This window comes from Nanorana parkeri, unplaced genomic scaffold (assembly GCF_000935625.1).
Source record: "Nanorana parkeri isolate BGI_ZX_2015 unplaced genomic scaffold, ASM93562v1 scaffold340, whole genome shotgun sequence".
Taxonomy (NCBI): domain Eukaryota; kingdom Metazoa; phylum Chordata; class Amphibia; order Anura; family Dicroglossidae; genus Nanorana; species Nanorana parkeri.
Window position 1 is genome coordinate 586,413 of NW_017306608.1, and position 21,658 is coordinate 608,070.

The 21,658-nt window shown below is 42.3% G+C and overlaps 1 protein-coding gene across 1 annotated transcript in view; it reads left to right on the forward strand.

The window, feature by feature from the left end:
* Positions 1-12,028: 12,028 nt before the first annotated feature.
* The window catches only part of MYO10 (myosin X), a 195,992-nt gene continuing 186,362 nt past the window's right edge, over positions 12,029-21,658 (forward strand). The window contains exon 1 of the mRNA XM_018558447.1: positions 12,029-12,086. Within this exon, the coding sequence (XP_018413949.1) occupies positions 12,066-12,086 (21 nt within the window). The 5' untranslated portion in view covers positions 12,029-12,065. The remainder of the gene's footprint in view (positions 12,087-21,658) is intronic.

Consider the following 21,658-nt stretch of genomic DNA (forward strand, 5'->3'; position numbering starts at 1 on the left):
GTGATGAAATCCCATAATGCATTACCCACTAGAAGCCATATCTTTTGCTGTCAGAGTCAATGCCTATGTGACTTGCAGTTCCACAACAGCTGGAGGGCCAAAGTTTGACAACTTGGCCATTTACTAGCAGAATTTGGGAAGCACCCATGACACAATGCACAGGTATAAGAAACGTGGTGGTTCATGCAGCAGACATTCATCTTAATTTTAGCAGGTGTTAGATAAGACAGGTGGGCTATAACATTGGGTACAAAATTAGATTGTATATTTCTTTCTGTTGGTGAAGAAAGAATAAAGCTAAAATGTCATTCAAACTTTGGACCGTTAAGTTAAATGTAATTTGTGCTTTTCAAGAGCAATGCTATCTTTTAAGGACACCTATCTTTAGACTTATGAGGGATACACAAGCAGTGTGTCAAGATGCTCCTTGTAGTGTTTTCTATAGCATACCTTAGTGCAACATCGATATTAGTAAGCCTTTATCTGCACTGTACATAACTCATCTGAAGCCGCTTGGCTTTAAATGGGGTCCAGACATGAGCAACAAATAGATGATTCTTATTATCCTAAAAGAGGTGATATTAATAACTTCTACCACAGAGAATACATTTTAATATAATTAGCACCATGGGTAGAACTGTCATTCAGTGATTCAAAGTATTTATGATAAAATGTAATTATGTACTGCCCAAATTTGTTAAATCGGTTTCCATAAAATCTCTTGCTAAGACTGTTTAAAAAACGCTCTCTAATGTCTCAGACAATATTCTTTTTGTATTACATATCCCAAAGTGAAAGTCATCTTGTCGGACTGTTTCCTGCCAGTATATTCTTTGAAAATCAATTGTCTCTTTGTAAAGTCATGGAATCAAGCATGCTTCATAGATGCAATCTTTGAATAAATCCAATGTGGTTTGAACAAAAGATGACTTGAGTTACTTTTTTGGGTGGAGAAGAGGAAATGGAGTTGAAAGAAAATGCTTTAATGTCAGTTGTAGCTTTAACCATTTCAGTTATAAATTATAAATTACATTTAATGCAGTACATTTACTATGTATTGTATACATAATGCAGAACAATAATTAAAGCAGGACACACTCAGCAATAAACACATAAACAACAATGACTCCCGACATGTGAAATTAACTTAAATCATATTTATTTGCTTTTAATGCAAAAATTTATGTTACAAAATAGGGATACACCAGTACTGGTATCGGTGCCAATACTGGGAAGTACTCGTAAAAAAGGCCCCCGATACTGAGCGCCAATACCGGCACTTTAAAATTTTAAGCAGAAGTGGCTGCCTAAGGTCCTACGCTTGCCCATACCTGCCCACAATACCAACTGGACCCCTGGAAAGACCCCACACAGCCTCCTGAGAGCCCGCACAGCACACCTGAGATAGCTTGTGGTATTATTCTGCATTGCTGAGATTTATAGTCCTCTATAGCTGGTGGTATTCTGCTTTGCTGTATAATGTATCGCTGGGATTTGTAGTCCTGCTGCAGCTTGGAGTCAGTGGCAGAACTATCAGCAGTGCAGCAGTTGCAGCTGCCACCAGGCCCTGGTTCTCCACCGCTGTCCTAGCATCATTAGGCTTTATTGTTTTAGAAAAACTGTCACATGACACTAAAAAAAAGGTATTGGTAATTGGTATAAGCGAGTACTTGAGGAAAAGTATCGGTACTCGTTCTTTGTCTGGAGAAAAGGGTATTGGTCCATGAATATTGTGATTTGACTCAACAGGTAAGAATGATTACTAGTGTACTACCAACATCTGTATTTAATAAAGTGTCATCCTCATTGTGCAGCTGGTCTATTAGTTGATGCCTTCTGCAGATTAGAAAGACTAAGATGACATACTCTCATGCCAAGCCCCACATACTCCTGGAATACACATCATGAGCATAGTAAAGGGCTGGCTTTGCAGCATCAGGTAGTGACAGCTGACTCTCAAATGCATGATGGTGGTGCAGAAGATCAGAAGACCTGTGAAGAATCAAGTGCAAGGAAGACAGCCCTGGACTTCATAGGCTGGGAAGTATGTGTTATTAAGAAGTCAGCAGCTACAGTACTTGCAATTCCTAACTTTATTTTTTTCATAGCCAGATGAAGTTCCTCTTTGAAGAAATTCTATCACAAGGGAAATATATTTGCTGTCATTGCTAAACTAAACAAATTGCAAGTGGCCTCAAGCTAATGCTAAAGACAAAGTTTTTTTAAATATACAGTATGTTTCATGTTACATCCTTATGTAAGAAGCAACATCTAGAGCAAACCTGCCCAATCCGCCCCATCCACACACTTACATAAATTGAGGAGTTTGTCTGCCCACAGGCTCTGCCCACACAGCCGCGTCATCCATTCAATGGAGAAACTATAAGTCCTATTTTATGTTGATAGGGTCTTTTCTCCTGAGTGCTCAGTGATCAAAACAGAGCGTTAGGGATATACCTGCAAATATACCCAAAATGGAAGGTTGGCCTAAAGGCAATGGTGCTGGGCATGGAGAAAGTAGTTGGGCGATTCACTCCACATGCAGATCCTGCACAACAAATTTGTGGTAGGGCAGAGTGGCAAACCAGTCCAGATACAGCGCACAGAGGAGATAATTGACTGGTTCATGAACCCTTATTATCTTCTATCTCCCAGGCACAGAGCGGCCAATATTCAGCCAGGATGTGTCCTGTTCCTCCTCCGCTAATCCTGTCAGACCCTGTAAACTGAATAGTCAGCTAAACTATTCAAACATTTTATTTCTGACCTGCTGAATGAGGTGCTACAAACAGAGGAAGAGTATAGCAATGTGCAAGTTTTCCTGTCTCTTTGCCAGTGGCAAAGGAAGGGAAAAGAAAGTGGAAGAGTGTGGTTCAATGCCTGTTAATGGTCCAGAGGAAGCCACACTTTGGGCAGGCAAAAGCTGATGCAAAACTGTGCTGCTGCTGTTGCTGCTGCTGGCCAGTTCTTACAAACTGTATCGGAGGGCTGATGCTCTAATTTTTATAGGAAAAAAGAAGCCAGTGCCTTTACTTGCCACATTTGGGTCTGTTGTATCTGCTACAAACTGTTGGGGCTGCTACTTTTGCTGGTCAAAGCAAGTCTAATACTGCTTGATGAAAACACGTGAAAAAAGCCTTTTTGAAAATGATATAATTCAAAAAATTGTAGCATGTCCGTAATCAAAGTGAATTGTAAAAAAATGAACTCTGCAACCAAAATATGATACAAAAGTATGCTGTCACTTTCCATTGACAGCGCATACTGTCAGCTTGCTGGTTCTGTAACACATGTACACCTTTAAGGCATCTCTCAAACATTTAATTTAAAGGATTTGTGTATTTTTCATGATGCCCTCAAGCCATGAGAAAAGGTCGCATCTCCCGCTGTTTTTTGTTTAATTTTTTTTTGCATTGACCAAGACAGGTCTTAATACCAGGATCATACTTTACTCTGTGCACCCAATCTCACATATTAATCAGTGGGGCCTGGGCACTTCCAGGAGACACTCTGATGCCCTCCTACAAATTACTCACATCCAGCATGCAGCCACATCCCAGAACCCTCATCCTCTCGGGGACATCAAGAGTAGATTTTTTTATTTCTTTTAGGAGACAAATATATTTCCATTGGCTTTATACCCCAATCTCCCACTCTTAAATCTCTCCAAGTATATGTGCATCAGTTTCTTGACTCTCTTACTTATCACTCCCACCATCATACTCTCAGCTTTATTTCTGCTTATCTTTTAAGGCAGGCTTTATTCACAATGTAGTAGGAAGACAAAGAAACCGCAATCTGTGGGTTGAAAAAAATAATAATAATATCTTTTTATCGCAAATTGGCTGCATACTAAATCATTCATTTTATAACAGGTGCACTTTATTTATTTGCCTCTTAATATGTAGTGGTTCCCTTAATTGTCAATTACTCACAGTCTTCCTATGTGGGAGTGGATTTGGCCCTACACAGCTAGTGTTAGCATGTACCCCTGAAGCTCGGGAAGTGACAATTATGCTTTACATATCTAGGATAGGTGTTTTTGCTGCAACATAGAAAAATGGTGACTCTTCTCTCATTCCAGCTAGCATTGGGCACCTGGGCCACCTGCCCCAGGTCTTTTCCTAGGTGTGTCTCGGTCTGTGACACCCAGCATTGCTCACATGCCCTAAGTCCCTGCAGTCTGCATGTCCTGCAGCTCTGCAGAACCTGCTTTACCTGCCAGGACCTGAGATCCCCATCTTGTCCATCATTAACTCTGTCTGGTGTGTCCCACCTCCTAATACTGCATATAGGTCCTTCAGCCTCCAGCCAGCAGGAAGTGAACAGTGGGGAACAAAGCAGTGCTCTGTGAAGTTTCTCATGTAAGACGTAGAAGTAAACAGTGCTGCTACTCACCACCAATAAAAGGAGTACTAACCAGCTTCAAGGGGGTACTTCTTTACTGACCAACATTAGTGGGGCACTTCCCCACTGACCAGCAGTAAGGGGGCACTTCACTGACCAGCAGTAAGTGGCCACTTCTCCACTGGCCAGGAATAAGTGGGCACTTCTTCATTGACTAAAAGTAAGGGGGTGCTTCTTTTCTGATCAGCAGCAAGGGGGCACGATTTCAAAGACCTGAAATAAGGGTGACACTTCTTCACTGACCAGCAGTAAGGGGGGCTTTTTTTCACTAACCAGCAGTAAGGGGGCACTTCTTCAGTGAGTAGCAGTAAGGGGGACTTCCTCACAGACCAGTTGTAAGAGGGTACTTCTCCAATGACCAGCAGTAAGTGGGCACTTCTTCAACAACCACTGAAAAGGCGACACTTCTTTTCCGACCAGCACATTCACCTGCAGTTAGGGGACACATACCACTAGCAAGCAGTAAAGGGACAGATGCCTGGTCCCCTTCTGCCGTCTGCTACCTGTAGTAACATAGGGTTGGTGGGAAGAACCACAGAAGTCAGAGGGGGACCAGGCATCCAGCACATCAGGAAGTCTTGGATACAGAACATTCTTTAGGCCAGTGTTTTTCAACCTTTTTTGTGCAAAGGCACACTTTTTTCATGAAAAAAATCACGAGGCACACCACCATTAGAAAATGTTAAAAAAATGTACCTCTGTGCCTATATTGACTACAATAGAGCAAGAACGGCATCAGATAAGTTTTTGTTTTTTGCTTTTTACAGGCTCACCTTTGTTTAACTGTTCTCAGAAATGACAGGCCTTTTAAGGGGGGCACACACAACACTCAGCACCAAACCACAAACGTAAAGCACAAGTGCACCACTGACCATCACTTTTATTGGGGCACTCACCACTGACCACTAACATTTGAAGGAGCACTTTCTCCAGACAATATTACTCTGAATGCTGTGCCATGCATTACATAGTCCTGACCCCTGCACTTTGATTGCTGCTATGTATACACTTGTTGTACACTGCACTGTATACGTTATGTTGTACATTACATAGCTCTGACCAAACAGTTCATTGTCTTGGAATGCAGTTCTTTTTTAAGGTAGGTTTAGGAGATTATTTTTTTTTTTAATAATGATTCTTTGAGCTATGGTCTATATGTGTTTGTGAGCTGTAACTTATGGGATAGTAATGAAGGAAACTGTTCCACAAGGTCTGTGGCATATGTGTGCAATGTGTACAGTGCATAGGCATAGGTTCTGTTTACTCATTCCCCTTTTAAGTCACTTCCACTGTTAGATGTAACCAAGACACATCCAGTACTCACTTGGGCGCTGCAGAACTATGTATCCCTTTGTTCCATGGTGCCCAAGGTCTTTCACAATCATAGAAACACTCCTGAAAAATGTATTTAAAAGTTTTATTACAGTAAATACTCAAATTGACTTAATTGGCCTTGGGCTTTGCAACACTTGGATATATGCAGAATTCAAAAACAATGGACATTTCTTAACCACTTGAAGAGCAGAGTGTTAAAACCCCTTCCTGTCCAGGCCATTTTCAGTATTCAGTGCTGTGTTACTTTGATTGGCATTTATTCATTCATGTAATGCTATACTGAAATCATTTTTATATCATTTTTTTGGTACAGGGAGAGCTTTCTTTTGGTGGTATTGATGGATAACTAGATACCAAACACGTCAAGCCTTAAAATTGTGTGTGCCCACAAAATCGTAAAAAGCTACCATACCCAAAATTACCCGCAGGTGACACTTCAAAAGCTTTTACCGCTCATCAATTTAGAAGGTTATTTACTAAGGAGTCAAAGCATCTAGCCGTAGCATCGGCTGATCCTTCGGCTCACTTTGGCTACCGGAGCCCTTCGGTTCAGTCAAACTGAAAGGCTGCTGTAGGGGCTATTCACAATAGCCCCATACAGCAGCCAAGCGGCTGAGCCTAGCCAAACGCATATGCTTCGGCTCGGCTGAAGCCAGATCCCTGCAAATGACAACAACTGGGCGGAGTCAGTCATGGCTGGCTCCGCCCAGTTGTTGTCGTCATTCTATGACAGATCTCAGGTTATTTGGGGACACTGGGCTGTCATTAAATGACAGCAACTGGGTAGAGCCAACCAAGACATCCCGGCTGGCTCCGTTGTTTTGATTTGTCCGGGACCTGCAGGAAGACTCTGACAGGTGCCGGCCAAATGTAAACAGTTGGGCAGAGCTAACGGTGATGTTACTGCTAGCCTCGCCCAATTGTTTATATTGTGCCGACATCTATCAGATTCTTCATTCTGCGGCGGGAGTCCCTCACGTGCTGTCGGGTCAGCGGACATCGGGTTTTTTTTTTCTTTGATGAGTCACTGTTGTCGTGGACAATGCTGGACATCGTGGTTGACTCTGGATTACACCGGTGGATCAATTTTTGGGATTTTTTAACCGTGCCGATGGGACAAGGGTCTCTTCCCCACAATCCCTGGGGCGTTGGTTGTGGGGGTCTGCGGACAGGGGGGCTTATTTGCATCAGGGTACCCCTTTAATAAAGGAGGCAAGCAGATACTGCCCCCGCCCCCCTTTTGAATTCACTATTCACTAGAATTAACAGTGAAAAGAAACACACCAGACATTAATTTAAAAAGCTAATGAGGCAGAGATCTGATTCATTAGCTTCTTCTCCAGCTACAGCAGCCAGAGAAATGACAGGGTGAAAGCGGAAGTGAGGTATTTCACATCACTTCTGCATTCAGTGATCGGAGGGGAGTTCAGCCGGTGGAATGTGCTGATCTCCCCTCTGATCCAGCCACAGAGACCCGCTGTGACAGTCCTGGGCCTGCATGGAGCCCAGGGTAGCCAGCAGCAGCAGCAGAAGGAGGGGGGCACACACTTCCTGCACCCCTTCCTCACCCTTCCCACACCATACAAGCAATGGGGCAGCTCTATAAACAAAGGCTTTTTTTGTCAACACGAAAGAGCAATTATAAATGGCCACCCGCACTTATGCGGCAGCCGTCCGACTGTTTATTTACAATTGGCTGGATGGCAAGTGGTTATTGTAGCAGATCTCGGTTCCTGGGGATGGAAAAGATGATCTCTAATGATACCTATGGATTCGGACTTTTTGGACACTGTATATTTAGCAATGTTAAATATTTTTACTTGATTTTAAAAAAAAATGTTTTTATGTAACAAATTGATTACAAATGTACGAGCCATACAGCCAGCTGTATCATTTCCATACTTTTTTCCCCCAGATAACAGGGCATAGAATAAGCATTTTTTAATATTTCACAATGTATTTTTCCAGTCCAAGGTAACTGTAAACATTCCTAACTCTGCCAATGAAACTGCAGAATAGAATGCCTGTGGTTATTATTTCAAAATGCTCAGCGCTTTTGGTTTTAGGGAATGTTTTACCCTAAGAGGGAGCTAAATGTTGTACAACGTTTTCCAAAATCTTTATTTTGCATCACATTATATATTGTATGTGTTACTTTGTATTTATTTTGTATTTTTTAATATCAGCATCAGTGATGTCTGTAGACCTTTTTAGCAACAGGAACACCAGAATTGTATTTCCTGCTATATGCTTCAGGTCTTGGACCTGTTACCATCAGAACTGCTGCAACTCTGCTTGCTGGTGGAATTTGGTATTGTCATAACTTACTTTTAAGTAAAACTTACAATACATTCCCATTGGCATGCAAAGCTGTGAGCAGCATGCACAATTTCAGCAATGCCTGTTTTTCCTTGTTGGTGGCTTCAGATCATTTCTGACCAGATCATAAATCTCATAAAAAGAAGGCTAATCTAACTACCAAAGAGCTTCAAACAGACAATGAATTGGCTAGAGGTTAGCAAGTTCCATGCATTATTACATAGTAACATAGTAACATAGCAGGTAAGGCTGAATAAAGACCAGGGTCCATCCAGTTCAACCTCTCTTTGGGTCATGATGAGTGGTGGCAGACACAATGTTTGCAGTGTGCCTGCTGCCTCCTTTTCTGGCCAGAGCATCCCAAGGGCCATACACATCTCCCCTCTCTGCTCTTAGCAAGCTAAGAGCCAAGCTCCTGGCAACCAAGAACATGACTGAAAAAAAAAGCCCCAGGCAGCAAAAAGGCTAGGAATGACACTAAACCCTTATCAGGTTTTTTTGCCATCTGTGTGACTGGCTCTGACCTCCCATTATACCTCGCTCTGATGTCCCATTATAGCCCGATCTGACCTCCCTTTATACCCTGCTCTGATCTCCCATTATACGCCGATCTGACCTCCCTTTATACCTGCTCTGATCTCCCATTATACCCCCGCTCTGATTTCCCATAATGGGAGAGATTTCACTTTAGTTCTATCCTGCAGATGCAACAGGAAGTAAGAAATTGTTCCAAAGTGAAAGAAATGTTATTAGAGGGTTAATGAATGTTGTTCAAAATTTTGTGTGATTTTAACATTCCATTTTGAAAACCAAATTCACTGTTAGAATTTTGTTCGTTCGAGAAAAAAATTCCATCCTGCTCCTTCAATTTTTTTCATCACTATGTTTGAAAACAACCGTTGATTTGATCCCATTAACTATTAGAAAAATTAAACAAACTTTCAGAAAATATAATGTTATTACCGTTTGGTGCTGCCAGTAGACCTGTTGATTTTCTATTTCTTTTAAGAACCCAACTCCAGGGATAGTAAAAGTTTTTCCTTGCAGTGGGGTACACCAGCACTGCAAGGATTACCTACTTGTGTATGCCTAGGGGACAGGATAAGCCAGTGATGGCTATCGTTTTTGAACCTGAGTGCCCAAACTGCAACACAAAATCAATTTATCTACCTCAAGTGCTCAAAACACTGAAAAAAAGTTTGGCATTGTGTTCAGCATCCCTGCCTTAGGCAAAATAGGGAAACACTTGCTGTACAAAAATGTATGCACTCACATTGCCCGCTATATACGGAGAGCGCCGCAGTTGGGACCAGGGGCATAACTAGAAATCATAGGGCCCCATAGCACAATTTTGTATGGGGCCCTGTGATTTCTAGTTACGCCTCCTGCAGCACCCACCTTATATCCCAAACAGCCCATATGACACGTTCCTGCACGTTCCTCCTCACAGCCGACAGTGACAGCAAGCAGCTTGAGATGCCATAGCGACCCAGGAGGCCTGCACTGCATCAGGGGGATGTCCTGGCTGGGCCCCCCTGTGTCCCAGGCCCCATAGTGGCCACCTGGGTCGCTATGGTGATTGTTCCGCCACTGATACCGACAATAGTGTCGTGATCCACCCAGCTGGTTGATTGGTAGCGTGCTCTGCCTATCTAGAAGCAGAGCCAGCTATGCCCGCACCCTCCCCTGTTTGTTCCTCCAGTCAGCACTGGAGGATTGAAGAGGGGAGGGGGTAATTCCTGCGGGGATCGGTGACTGACAGTCACCGCGCTCTGCAGGGAGATGACCGGGAAGTGAGTGAGCGACAGTTTGTGTTCACTCACTTCCCAATCTATAGAGTCGACGTGTGAGAGTTTTAATGTCACACGTCGGCTCTAACTATGAGGATGAGTGAAAATCACTCACCTCATAATTATCCTTTAAATGATGCCTCTTGATCTGATCATCTTCTTCTTTCTAGCAATGGCGTAACCAGAGCTACAGTCGCCCGGGGCAGAACAAAATCCCCCCCATGTCTTAGATAAGAACATTCACCCAAGCGCCCTTCTGGGGGTCTTCAGGCTTTAAGTAATGCAGAATTACACCAGCTATAGAGGACTACAAATCCCCGCAATACATTATACAGCAACATATGGTTAGCCCACCATAGATCCCCACATAACCCACCGTAGCCCACCTAAGGGTCCGCACAGCCCACCACAACACCTGCAAAGCCACCTGTGAGTCAGCATAGCCCACCATAGACCCCTTTGCGAGCAACCACAATGGTGATGTGGCAACAGATCCCCCTAGAGGCAACACATCCTCTGACATGAATTAGATCCCCCACATGAGCAGCAGACAGAGATGCCCTCTGATATGCATCAGACAGAGATCCCCCCCAGTGGTGATTAAAAACCACCAAAAGAAAGCTCTATCTGTCCCACAAAAATGGTATAAAAATAAATTCAGTACAGCTTTGCATGACTGAATAAATGCCAGTCAAAGTACTGCAGTGCTGAATACTGAAAAATGGCCTGGACAAGAAGGGGGTGTAAACTATACTATTTGAACTATTAACAAAAATGTATCTTATTTGTATCTCACTCAGTTGTAGATCCTCAAATCATCTCTGAATTGGTGCTGTCACCGTCCTTCCTTCTAGAGAGTGGCTACTTTTGTTCCCCATGGTCCCTGTGTGTGTTGTAAAGTAGTCAAAGCTCCAAGCTCCAAATATGGAGGGGAATTTACCAAAATTGGAGCAGGCAGAATCTGGAGAAGTTGTCCATGGCAACCAATCAGCTTCTCTCTTTAATTTTCAAAGCTTAAAGTGACATTAAACTCTCAGATTTTTTAACATAAAACAATACTGTAATATGTGCCTTACTGTAATCCATGGTTGTTTCCCTTCTCTTTGCTGCTCTTCCTTTTAAATCCTCATGTCTTCTCATGCTTGGGGAGAACTTCCCTTTGCACCTGGTTGCCTCTTCCTGTAGTGCTGGCTCAGGTTGCAAACCTACACACAGACACCATGTATCCCTTTCAAAGACAAGGCAGTCTGCGGCAAAATAGAAGTTCTGCCCAGCATGAGATCAGATACAGATTTAAAAGGAAGAGCAGCAAAGAGAAGGGAAACAACCATGGATTACAGTAAGGCGCACATTACAGTATTGGTTTATGTTAAAAAAAATCTGAGGGTTTAATGTCACTTTAACTGAACAAATTGAATAGAAAAGCCTATTTGGGTGCCATGGGCAATTGCTCCAGATTGTGTCGGTTTGATAAATTCCCCCCATGTTGATTTGGCACCTCAGAAAAACATAAAGTGCTGTTATAATGCTGGTTATTTCTTATAATGTTTGGAAAGGAGAGAACTATATGATTACTAATAAAGTGGAACAACTGCAGCCCCCTTAGAATAAAGCTCTATGCATTCCCGTGTAAAGGACGATGATGATGATGGATAGATTTGCCTTGGAGGGCTCCTCCAGCTGTTCCCGTCCCTCTCCTCACACACTGCCTCATTCTCTCCAAGTCTCAGCCATTGAATGGCACTAATTGAGGCGACAATCAGAGAGCCACAAGCACACCTTTGACAGGAGTTTCTTGTTGTAGGGCTTTAAGGACGTGTGCAGAGAACAAGGCAGATTGTAATGATAGGCAGAGAAGGCAGACTCCGGGGGAGGGATCTCATACTGGGACTGGAGGAGGAGGGGGGTGTATACTGCGAGCCAGCCTAGGCAGCGACACAGCTCCGGGACACTCCACTGATACAAACTGCTTCAACTTCATCCTGGACTTCACAGAGGAACTTTACCTCTGCAGACACAACTGTGGAAGGATCCTTTAATTCACAGGAGGAGCATGTGGCAGAATCTATCCCACTGAACTCCACTGAGGATACCTAAAACAAAGAGTGCTGATGAAGGTGCCTTGCAGGTCCGTGGAGGAGAGGAATGGAATAACACATGTATAGTAGTACATCGTGTAGTACATGGTGCTAGAAGCCTGCTCTGGAGTAAACAATGGATCACTTCTTTACTGAGGTCAGTTCAGCTCCCCTTTCTTCAAGTGTTGTTTGTTTAAACTGTAAACAAAAGAAAAAGATTTGCCCAATGTATTCTTCCTTGAATGACAATATTTGCTGTGCCTTCTGTTCTGTGTTATTAGAAAGCCCCCCTTCACACCTGAACGCTTTGTTGTGTATTTCCCGAAGCACCACAAAGCACGATTGACGATGAAATGATTGTTATTTTCCATGGTGCTCATTCACACCTGAGCATTGTGTTGTGTGTTTACTGAAAGAATGAAGAATATTATTATTTTCAGTGGTGCCCGTTCACACCTTGGCATTGTTGTCTGTAGCTTGAGAAAGTACATGAGCTTCTTTTCGGGCATAATCACGCGTGGCCCCTTGACTTCAATGCTGCCATCCTGCTGTATAGTGATGGGCATCTCTGTATTGTGGTTTTGCACTGTGGTGGCTAAGTGTGTAGTATAATGGGAGGACAGAGTGGGGTATAATGGGAGGTAAGCAGGGTACGATGGGATGGCAGAATGGGGTATAATGGGAGGTTAAAGTGAGGTAAATGGGAGGTCAGAGTAGGGTATAAAGGGAGGTCAGAGTAGGGTATAATGGGAAGTCAGAGTAGGGTATAATGGGAGGTCAAAGTGGGGTATAATGTGAGGTCAGCAGGGTATCATGGAAGATCAGAACAGGGTATAATATGAGATCAGAGCGGGGTATAGTGGGAGGTCAGAGTGGGATGTAATGGGAAGTCAGAGCAGGGTATAAGAGAAGGTCAGAGTGGGATATAATGGGAGATCAGAGCGGGATGTAATGGGAGGTCAGAGCAGGGTATAATGGGAGATCAGAGCAGGGTATAATAGGAGATCAGAGCGGGGTGTAATGGGAGGTCAGAGCAGGGTATAATGGGAGATCAGAGCGGGGTATAGTGGGAGGTCAGAGTGGGATGTAATGGGAGGTCAGAGCAGGGTATAACAGAAGGTCAGAGTGGGATATAATGGGAGGTCAGAGCAGGGTATAATGGGAGATCAGAGCAGGGTATAATAGGAGATCAGAGCGGGGTGTAATGGGAGGTCAGAGCAGGGTATAATGGGAGATCAGAGCAGGGTATAATAGGAGATCAGAGCGGGGTGTAATGGGAGGTCAGAGCAGGGTATAATGGGAGATCAGAGCAGAGTATAAAGGGAGGTCAGTTTGGGGTATAATGGGAGTTCAGAGCAAGGTATAAAGGGAGGTCAGATCGGGGTATAATGGGAGATCAGAGCGGGGTATATTAAAAGAGGTCAGAGCGAGGTATAATAGGAGGTATCCCAGGACTGAGCGCTTACAAAACACACATTTTCCATGTGATTTTGCACCTAACAACGTTTTCCGTCTCCTACCTTTCTATTGACTAAAACAAAAATGGTCAAGCCTGAAAATGCCTGCGCAGAAACACGTAAAAAACCTCCAAAATCGCCCATAAACGCTCAAGTGTGAATTTGAAATGAGCACTTGATCATTGTGTGCACACAGATGTGGCCTGGGAGACTGCCTACCTTTGTGATTCAGTCCCTCCAGTGTGGGGAAGATGCTGTTTCTGGTTGCGTTCTAATGCACAGGACTTATCATAGATCTCAACTTTTCCTGACTTCTTGGAAGCCTCCTGAAAAAGTTTCTTGGAAGCCTCCTGAAAAAGTTTTCGTCAATTCCGGTCGCCTTTGGCTTTCCTGTTTTTCCCCTCGTGTAACAGGGATGTGATCTAGACAGGATTCCCAAATGCCGTCCAAAGGATAGATAAAGTGCACCATTACCCTCCCAGGTCGTTCCTATCTGTCCTGTGGTCTTCCACAAGGTGTTGGATCTGCGGCAGGACTGCTTTTATTTCTTTACTTTTCTTTCTAGGGCTTTGACTATACATTGCACATGTGTGCACGAGCTCAGCATAGCGTGCAACTGTATATTTTCGTTTTATGGCTTTCTTTTTGTGTTTTGTTAGTGGCCAGTTCTATATACAACAAAACAAAGCCTCTATGCTTGAAACAAGAAGATGGCAGAGTGCCTGATTTCTCACAGAGGTCTGGTATTTCTTTTAGTTTGGGTTTCCTGTGAGGGGTACCTTGATGGCTGGAGTGGAGCGTGCAATCCAACTCACACAAGACAAAGATGAGCTGTACGTACATCTGGCAAAGTGCTTGGGAGAAGGAGACGAAAAATATATATCATTTATTCATGTCACGATCATAGGTTGTGTTGCTGTTAGATCTGTGTGTGATCTCATACATTACGGTATATCTAGAGCCAACATTTTTGGGGGGATTAGGGCAGGAAATGGTTAAAACCCCATTAGGTTTTTTGTGTGTGCTATTTTTGTCCCATTGGGGGATCGCCTTTTCCTGTCCTGTAGACACAACAGGAAGTGAGAGAAAACCTATCCAAAGTGAGGGAAATCTTCTCTCAGGCAGTTGTCACTGGAACAAGTGTCACCGTTGAAAGATTTCCCCTCGATGCCTGTTCTGGTGACAACTTAAAATTTTGTATTTTTCACTCATGACAAGTAGAGTGAATCTCTGGAGCATGGACACAGACATCAGTATAATCCTTACAGGGATGGATTTAGATAAACTTTAAAGCTTAAGGTCTCGTTCACACCTAGGCGTATTGCATATGCGCATCTGTCGCGCCACCGTCGCACGGTTTTTTACTGCGATTCGTGGTAAAAAAAGTTGCGCGACCGCCTCGCGTTTCCGAAGGCTACTTGGCTGTATCCCAATGGAAACGCGCAACAAAACGGGCCAAAGTAGTACATGTACCTTTTCAGGCGTGGGCCGTTTTGTAGCGCGTTAGGGACGGGTGGAAATACGCCAAGGTGGGAACGAGACCATTGAATACAATGGGATTTTAATTTTGAGCGTTTTGTAGAGCGTTCGTCGAGCGTAGAACGCGCTACAAAGCGTTCAGGTGTGAACGAGGGCTAACTCTAGGCAAACTGATAAAAACTCACATGGCATACATGAGAACTGTTTTACCTGCCAAAAGATTTGTACTTCTGTCCACCCAGGCCTGCAATTTGCACAGCTCTGCCACACAGCACAGACCTATCTAGTATCGGAGGGCACCTGATCTGTTGCAGTTTCACTTTTACCTACAGGTCTCTCACACCCACCCTGTTAAGGGAGATGCAGCACACTGATAAACCCATCTCTTTTCACTCTGCTTTCTCCTTCTATCAGCATGCCCCTTGCGCTGCAGCATACCTTGTGCTGCTTCTTCCTTCCTCTTTAAGCTTTGCTGTACAGGGCCTGCAAGATGTTGGTACCAAGTCAAGATTAGGGACTTACACTGCTTGCATTTAAAAATATATTTAATGATTGCAGGGCTTGATTCATGTGTGCCTTTTATATTTTTATATCTGTCTGAAGTTTACCTTTAAGTTTTACCAGATTTAAAAAAGATTTCATAAGTTGTTTAATAATAGGTTGTTTTTTGGGGGAAGAGTTGGGGAGGAATATTCATTAGAAACTCTGTCAGGTTTTTACTGCTCTCCAAGGCTTTATTTGAGACAATTACTCTCACTTACTGTTGCATTGTGAACCTTTTCACCTGGCAGGAGGTTACGTTGCACCGCAATGTGCTGTGTGTTAGGCATCTTATTTATTTTGAAGGATCCGCCATAACGCTAATTGCAGCAAAAATCGTTCTTGACTCTATTTTTGGAAAACCAGTGCACACCACAGCACTACCGTGCATTGCCTTGTGTTATCATGCACACTGAACCCTGTTGTGGTACTGTTCAGTAGTGTGAACCGACCCTAATAGATTTGGTCATACACAGGCATGGGGAAACCTAATGCTTTGGCCCTAAAGCTGATCTTCTGGTGTATGGCAGGGATTCTAAAAGACGTTGTTTACTGAGATTCTGTTATGTACTAAAATACTTTCAGGAAAGTGCAAACCTTTAGAGAGGCTGAATACTTACTGTACATCTCCTACCGCGAGCACTGCTCAAGGCAGAGCACTGCTCTCCCGAAACCTGCTGGGAAACCGACACTTCCTGAATTGTCAATCTCCATGGTCTCCCGCAGCTTATGGTTGCAACTTCTCACCTCACATCACTACTGTATTCTACAGTGACATGAGATCAGACAGAAGAACCATTGGGAACTTCAGAGACCACAGAGATCGACACTCCAGGAACTGTTGGTTTCCCACCAGACCTGGGGGAGCAAGTTATCTGAAACAGCCTCTTCTTTATAAGTATTTGCATTCCTGAAATCTTTAAAGCACATAAAAAGGTCTCTTTAAGGACCACATACTGGCACACATAAGGTCTGCTTACAGCTACAACAAACTTTCCATTTGTTTAATATCCAAAAGGTAGCTCAAAACCTGCCTACTCCGTATGCAAACCTGATTATCAGCAGATTAGGTACAAAATCACCAATGAAGAGAATAGGGTCTTGTGTGGATACCTTTATTAATACTGCTTTGTTATATGGTCACAAAGACTATACTCTGTGCTGTACATGCAAATTTCCAATTAGAAGTGTTTCAGATCATAGCATTGCTTGCAATAATTGGATGGTGTATGTTTTTTTTAATGAAAGAATCCATTCAGAATAATAGCATCCTGAATTATTTAGGTTGAGAGTAGAACTCATATTTGCTACAGATGCCTGCCAGCTGTAGCAAGGTGACCACATATGCAACATATGTATAGAGTAACTATACATGTGATAGTGTAACCAGGTCACACATTATCTGTAAAAAATAAGTCAAGGCAACTGGACTTGCTGTATTTTTCTTAAAGATCATACAGGTCGTACATTGCTCTAATTTTAGCCTACCAAAAATTTAAGTTGTGGGTGACCCTGTGTGCTCCACCTGGCGTGGCATATTTCGATTGAAAATGTAAAGGAGCCAAGCAGAAAATTGTCGGTCGAACAGTGCCTGGAGGCAATCAGCTACAGGCAACGTTTGGGTATTCAAGCAGCCATGCTCATACAACTGCTTGGATACTAAAGCTGCCAGGGGAGATTTAATCATCAACAATGTCTAGCATGGATGGGGAAATCAAGTATTTTTTCTCGGGCTAAAAAACAAAACTAAACATGTATGGTCAGCTTTAGTACATGATACAGACAATTCAAGAATGGCAGGGGAGAGATGGGTAGAGTATAGCTTGAGTGTAATAACCAGCACTCACAGGTATCCTAAATGCTCAGATTCACCAGCTTGTTACCGCTGTTCTAATTTGAAAACCACCTATGTGAAAAAAGAACGTCAAGGTCAGCATTCAGGCAGCATGTTAATACAAAACTGAAGTGCAGCATTCATACCAGCCATGTGATGTGTTATCTCAAGCTGTGTTGAATGGGTTGATTTATTCTGTCACTAATACCTTGTAATGTCTACAGTGAAGGAAAAAAACCCTGCTTTCAGTTACAATGAAGGCCACATTTACAAGAAATTCATATGTCATTGGCATGCGAAGACTGCCAGGCAGGATGTTACAGAAGTTAAAAAGTATGGTGAAGCAGGAAACAATGATGAATACCACCATGCTTAAACCTTGCTTTTCCAGGTGTTAAGAGTGGGCACTTTTATATGTATGTATTTGTGGTGGGTGCTGGACCCACATCGAGTTGTCGGATGAAAGGGTGTATTGAACCAAATGGTTCAAAACACGCAAGTATTCTGTGAAGTAGTTGATGTATTTCTTTGTTCTGAATCACACCCTGAATGTTGCCAGTGATAGCTAGCCTACATCAAATGCTACAGGCCTATCCTCATTTGTTGATGCCCCCCAACCTTCTGCCAGGAGAACGTTTAAAAGGCAGATGAAACACAACCTGACATCATGCAGGTAGTGGATGCACATCTGCACCTTATGTTTACTGAAAGCATATGACCAGCGTTATGGTTCTTGTGTGTAGAATTCTGTCATATGGCATCTATTAGTCTTTGATTCTTACTCTACATTCTATGGTCCTGGTTTGATTTCACTTGACTTGTACTCATGAATATTCAGCTTCAGATCCAAAATCCCACCCATGCTCCTGAAACCTAGTCCTTCTCCTCAAGCCAGTAAGAAATATTGGTTGATAGAATCCAAGGACAATATAAGAAGAAATGTGCAGGACAGCTTGGCAGCCGACATAAAACCTAATTTGTTTCCAAAACACTTTGTACAGTGCTTGGTTATGTCTGCAAATTCAGACAGAAGTCCATGACTGTGATGATATGTTTAATAATGACGGAAAACTTTTACTTACTTAGATACTCATACAAATGAAGGAATTTATAATGTTTCTTTAGAGTTTACATAAACATCAAACTATTCACAAGTTCTGTCCAGAAATTTGTAGTATTATTGTAAGAACTTAAGTTAGTATAACCTACATTTTGATGTCATAAACGTCTGATACCATAAAGTATGGGCATGTAGACCAGTTTGCTTTTCATTTTATGATGTTTATATGCGTGCAATACAAAGCACACTTCAGAGTAATCATGCATTTTGTTATTTAGAGCTTCTCGTTTAGCATGTATGGTAATATAAAACTATAGCCAAAACATTTTTTTTGTCTGGGACAGAGTGTAGAAGGGTTAGAAACTAAGGCTGTATTGCTGTCTGGGTCCTTATCAGAGAGATTTTGCAATTTCTTCCTATCCCAGTGACAGTGTGTCACAGGTACAGGAAGTCAATCAATGGCGACAGGCCAACACTACATATACAAGATCTTCAAGCTGCAGTCAATTTTGGGAAATGCTTTTTCACACACTTAAAGTGTATTTTGAGGTAAGGTAAGCAGTACACATAAACTCCATATTTTCCCATGTTTTATCCCTTTAGGATCCCTTCACATAGTTGCGCCAACCGCAAGATACAGTGTGATTGACGCACGCTATCGCACAATGCACCTAGCATGTGTTACCATGTTCCAGGCGCATTGCGCTGCCATTCATTTTCATGCACTACTTTCTTTGCGGTACTGCTCATTGCGCTATGTTGCAGCACTCATCCGCCAGGAGGTGCATTGAGATGCCATTCAAATGAATGGTAATGCATCGCACCTGGTGCACAGTGTGTTGTACGACAGTGTGTGTTAATCGCACGGTATCATAAGATTTAAGTGGTGTGAACAGGCTCTTAAAGACCCTGTAAGTCAAGAAAAATATCTGTCAAAGTGCCAGAAATGCACTCGCTCTAAATTTTGTTTAGTGGGATGACAACACACAGCATTTTTAGGGACTGAATGGTGTCAGCCCTGCCCAATTGTGCTAGACTACTGAATCTGTCCCATTGTTCTAATCCCCACAACAAAGGTACTAATTATGTAGTCCAAATAAGAACTAGGAGGGCTAATTTCACACCTAGAAAGATGTGTACAGGACACAGGACAGCTCTGCATTTTTAGCAAGATAGACAGGTATTCTTTGCACTTATCAAACACATATAACACAAAAACTTTCAATGGTATAGTTAACAGACCAAAATGGAACACTTGAGAGAAGTTCATTAGAGTTTATTTACACGTCTTTTCTGCATTGGTTTATTGTAACACTAAATTGCTTTCATAAAGCAGGCATTCAGCTTCCCCCCACTGAAGGGGTCTTGAGACTCTTTAGACACACAAATGTGTGTTGAGGCCTGGTTTTCAAAACAGACAAGCTGGGGAAAGTTTTTTTTGTTGTACTAATTCGAAGTTCAATAAACATATTTTATATTAATTAGTATTGTATTATTCTGTGCGCATTAGCCATTTTAGATGGTGTCTAACTGCTGTAAGTCAACATTTTTAGTAGTTAAAGAGGAGATACCAGTATATCCCTCGACATATAGCTAGTTTTTATTGTATAGCTAACTTTCTTTGGTTTATGAAGTTGTTGAGAAATGCAGGCTCTCACCCTTTCCATTGAACTCTTGACATTAAAGCTGTAAAAATTGGTTGTCGGTAATAGACTTTTGGATTGTACTAGATTGGAAAAGTTTGCCCTTGCTGTTAATGAGATTTACACAACAAAACCTTTAACTGACATAAGACTTGGAGCCATGTAGATTTTGAAGGAGCCGAGGAGACTGCACTCTCAAGTCCATGTGCTGCCATTTGTTTGTGTAGAGCATATAGCCAGGTCTTGGCACCTGGCTGTTTTAGTAAATCGAATTAGCGGAGGAAGGGATAATGGTTTGGCTACTCAACTCGGTCTTAGGTAACCCTTCAGTCAGCTACCTATACACATAAGATGACTGTCACCTGTTCTGGGTTTTTTTAAATTCAATTATACTGCACAATGCAACTGACCAATAGGAAGAATGTTCAGTGAGGCATGTAAAAAACTGCTCCTTGCAATAAAAAAAAAAAACCTGTTCCTGGTAATATGGTTTGCACAGAATATGTAGCATTGACAGCATCTGCCTGCACCACTCGTTGTCATCTGCCTGCACCGCTCATTGTTTCCTCCCTTTTCATTGAGATAAGCCAAGCTCGTACATTTTTCTTTGAAGATTTGTTGCCATAATATTATTAGCCAGCCTATGCAGATCAGGCAGCCCTTATATCTTTTTCTGCACTCGTTAAATTTTTCAAATAGGCAAAAATTTGATTTAGAACTGACATTATTGCCCTTTTCATAAAATGGTGGCCCATGGACCTAGGGTGCTTTCTTTTAAATCAAAGTTTCTGCAAGGCTATTAGTTCTGCAAAAACCACAGTAGAAGCAGGTAAAAATAGCCATTAATACAGGAACAGAGAAATGAATATGGAATTCAATAGCTGGTCTGTCTAATCCAGAAGCCAGCAGGGCTTTGTTTAGGAGCCAGCTCCATTGACAACGACTAGAAGAAAAATTTAAAAGTTAGGTGCCAGCTGTAATTTTAGGGAGCTTTGGCTACCTGGCTCCTGGGATTTGTCCAGCCCTTCATTAATAACACATCATTGTAAATTCTTTCCATTAATACATGGAATGGGCAACGGTTCTATGTCTTATGTAGTAATTAAGACATAATGCTTTTGCATGTTGGGATGTCTTAGTTTGTAATGACAGATCTACAACATTATGACCGTCAATATTGTCTCTGTTGAGTTTGTAGGAAGATGTGCTTGTCACAAACGCATACAAAATTTGCAACAGTTTCCATACTATTGTATTTCTTGTACTGCTATGCACTACTTACTTGTACTATATGGGCACTGCTATGTAAGTGATTTTAGATAATAGTGGTTGGTAAGAAGTAGTGTGACATGATTACATGACTAATTTAAGCTCAGTGACAGAAGCTCTGTAAGAATTGTTATTTCAAGTTCAGTAAAATATCAGTGTATCAATAGACTCATGGTTTGTTGTACATTCTCTCATACCGCGACATAAATGAACCATGCTTTCTGCTTATTATAGACAATTCTCATTCAATGACTATACTGATCTATTTACCAAGTCTTTTCTACTGATCACCTGCCTATTGTTGGCTCAGTATAGTGGCACAGGTGAGAGACTTCCACAGTGTTTATGTATGCATTGAAAGAAAGGCTTTGCATACGATGTGTAATTCGTTTTTTGAACTGCCTTGCTTCTTTTTAATTCATTGTGTATGACTTTTCAAGATCAAAA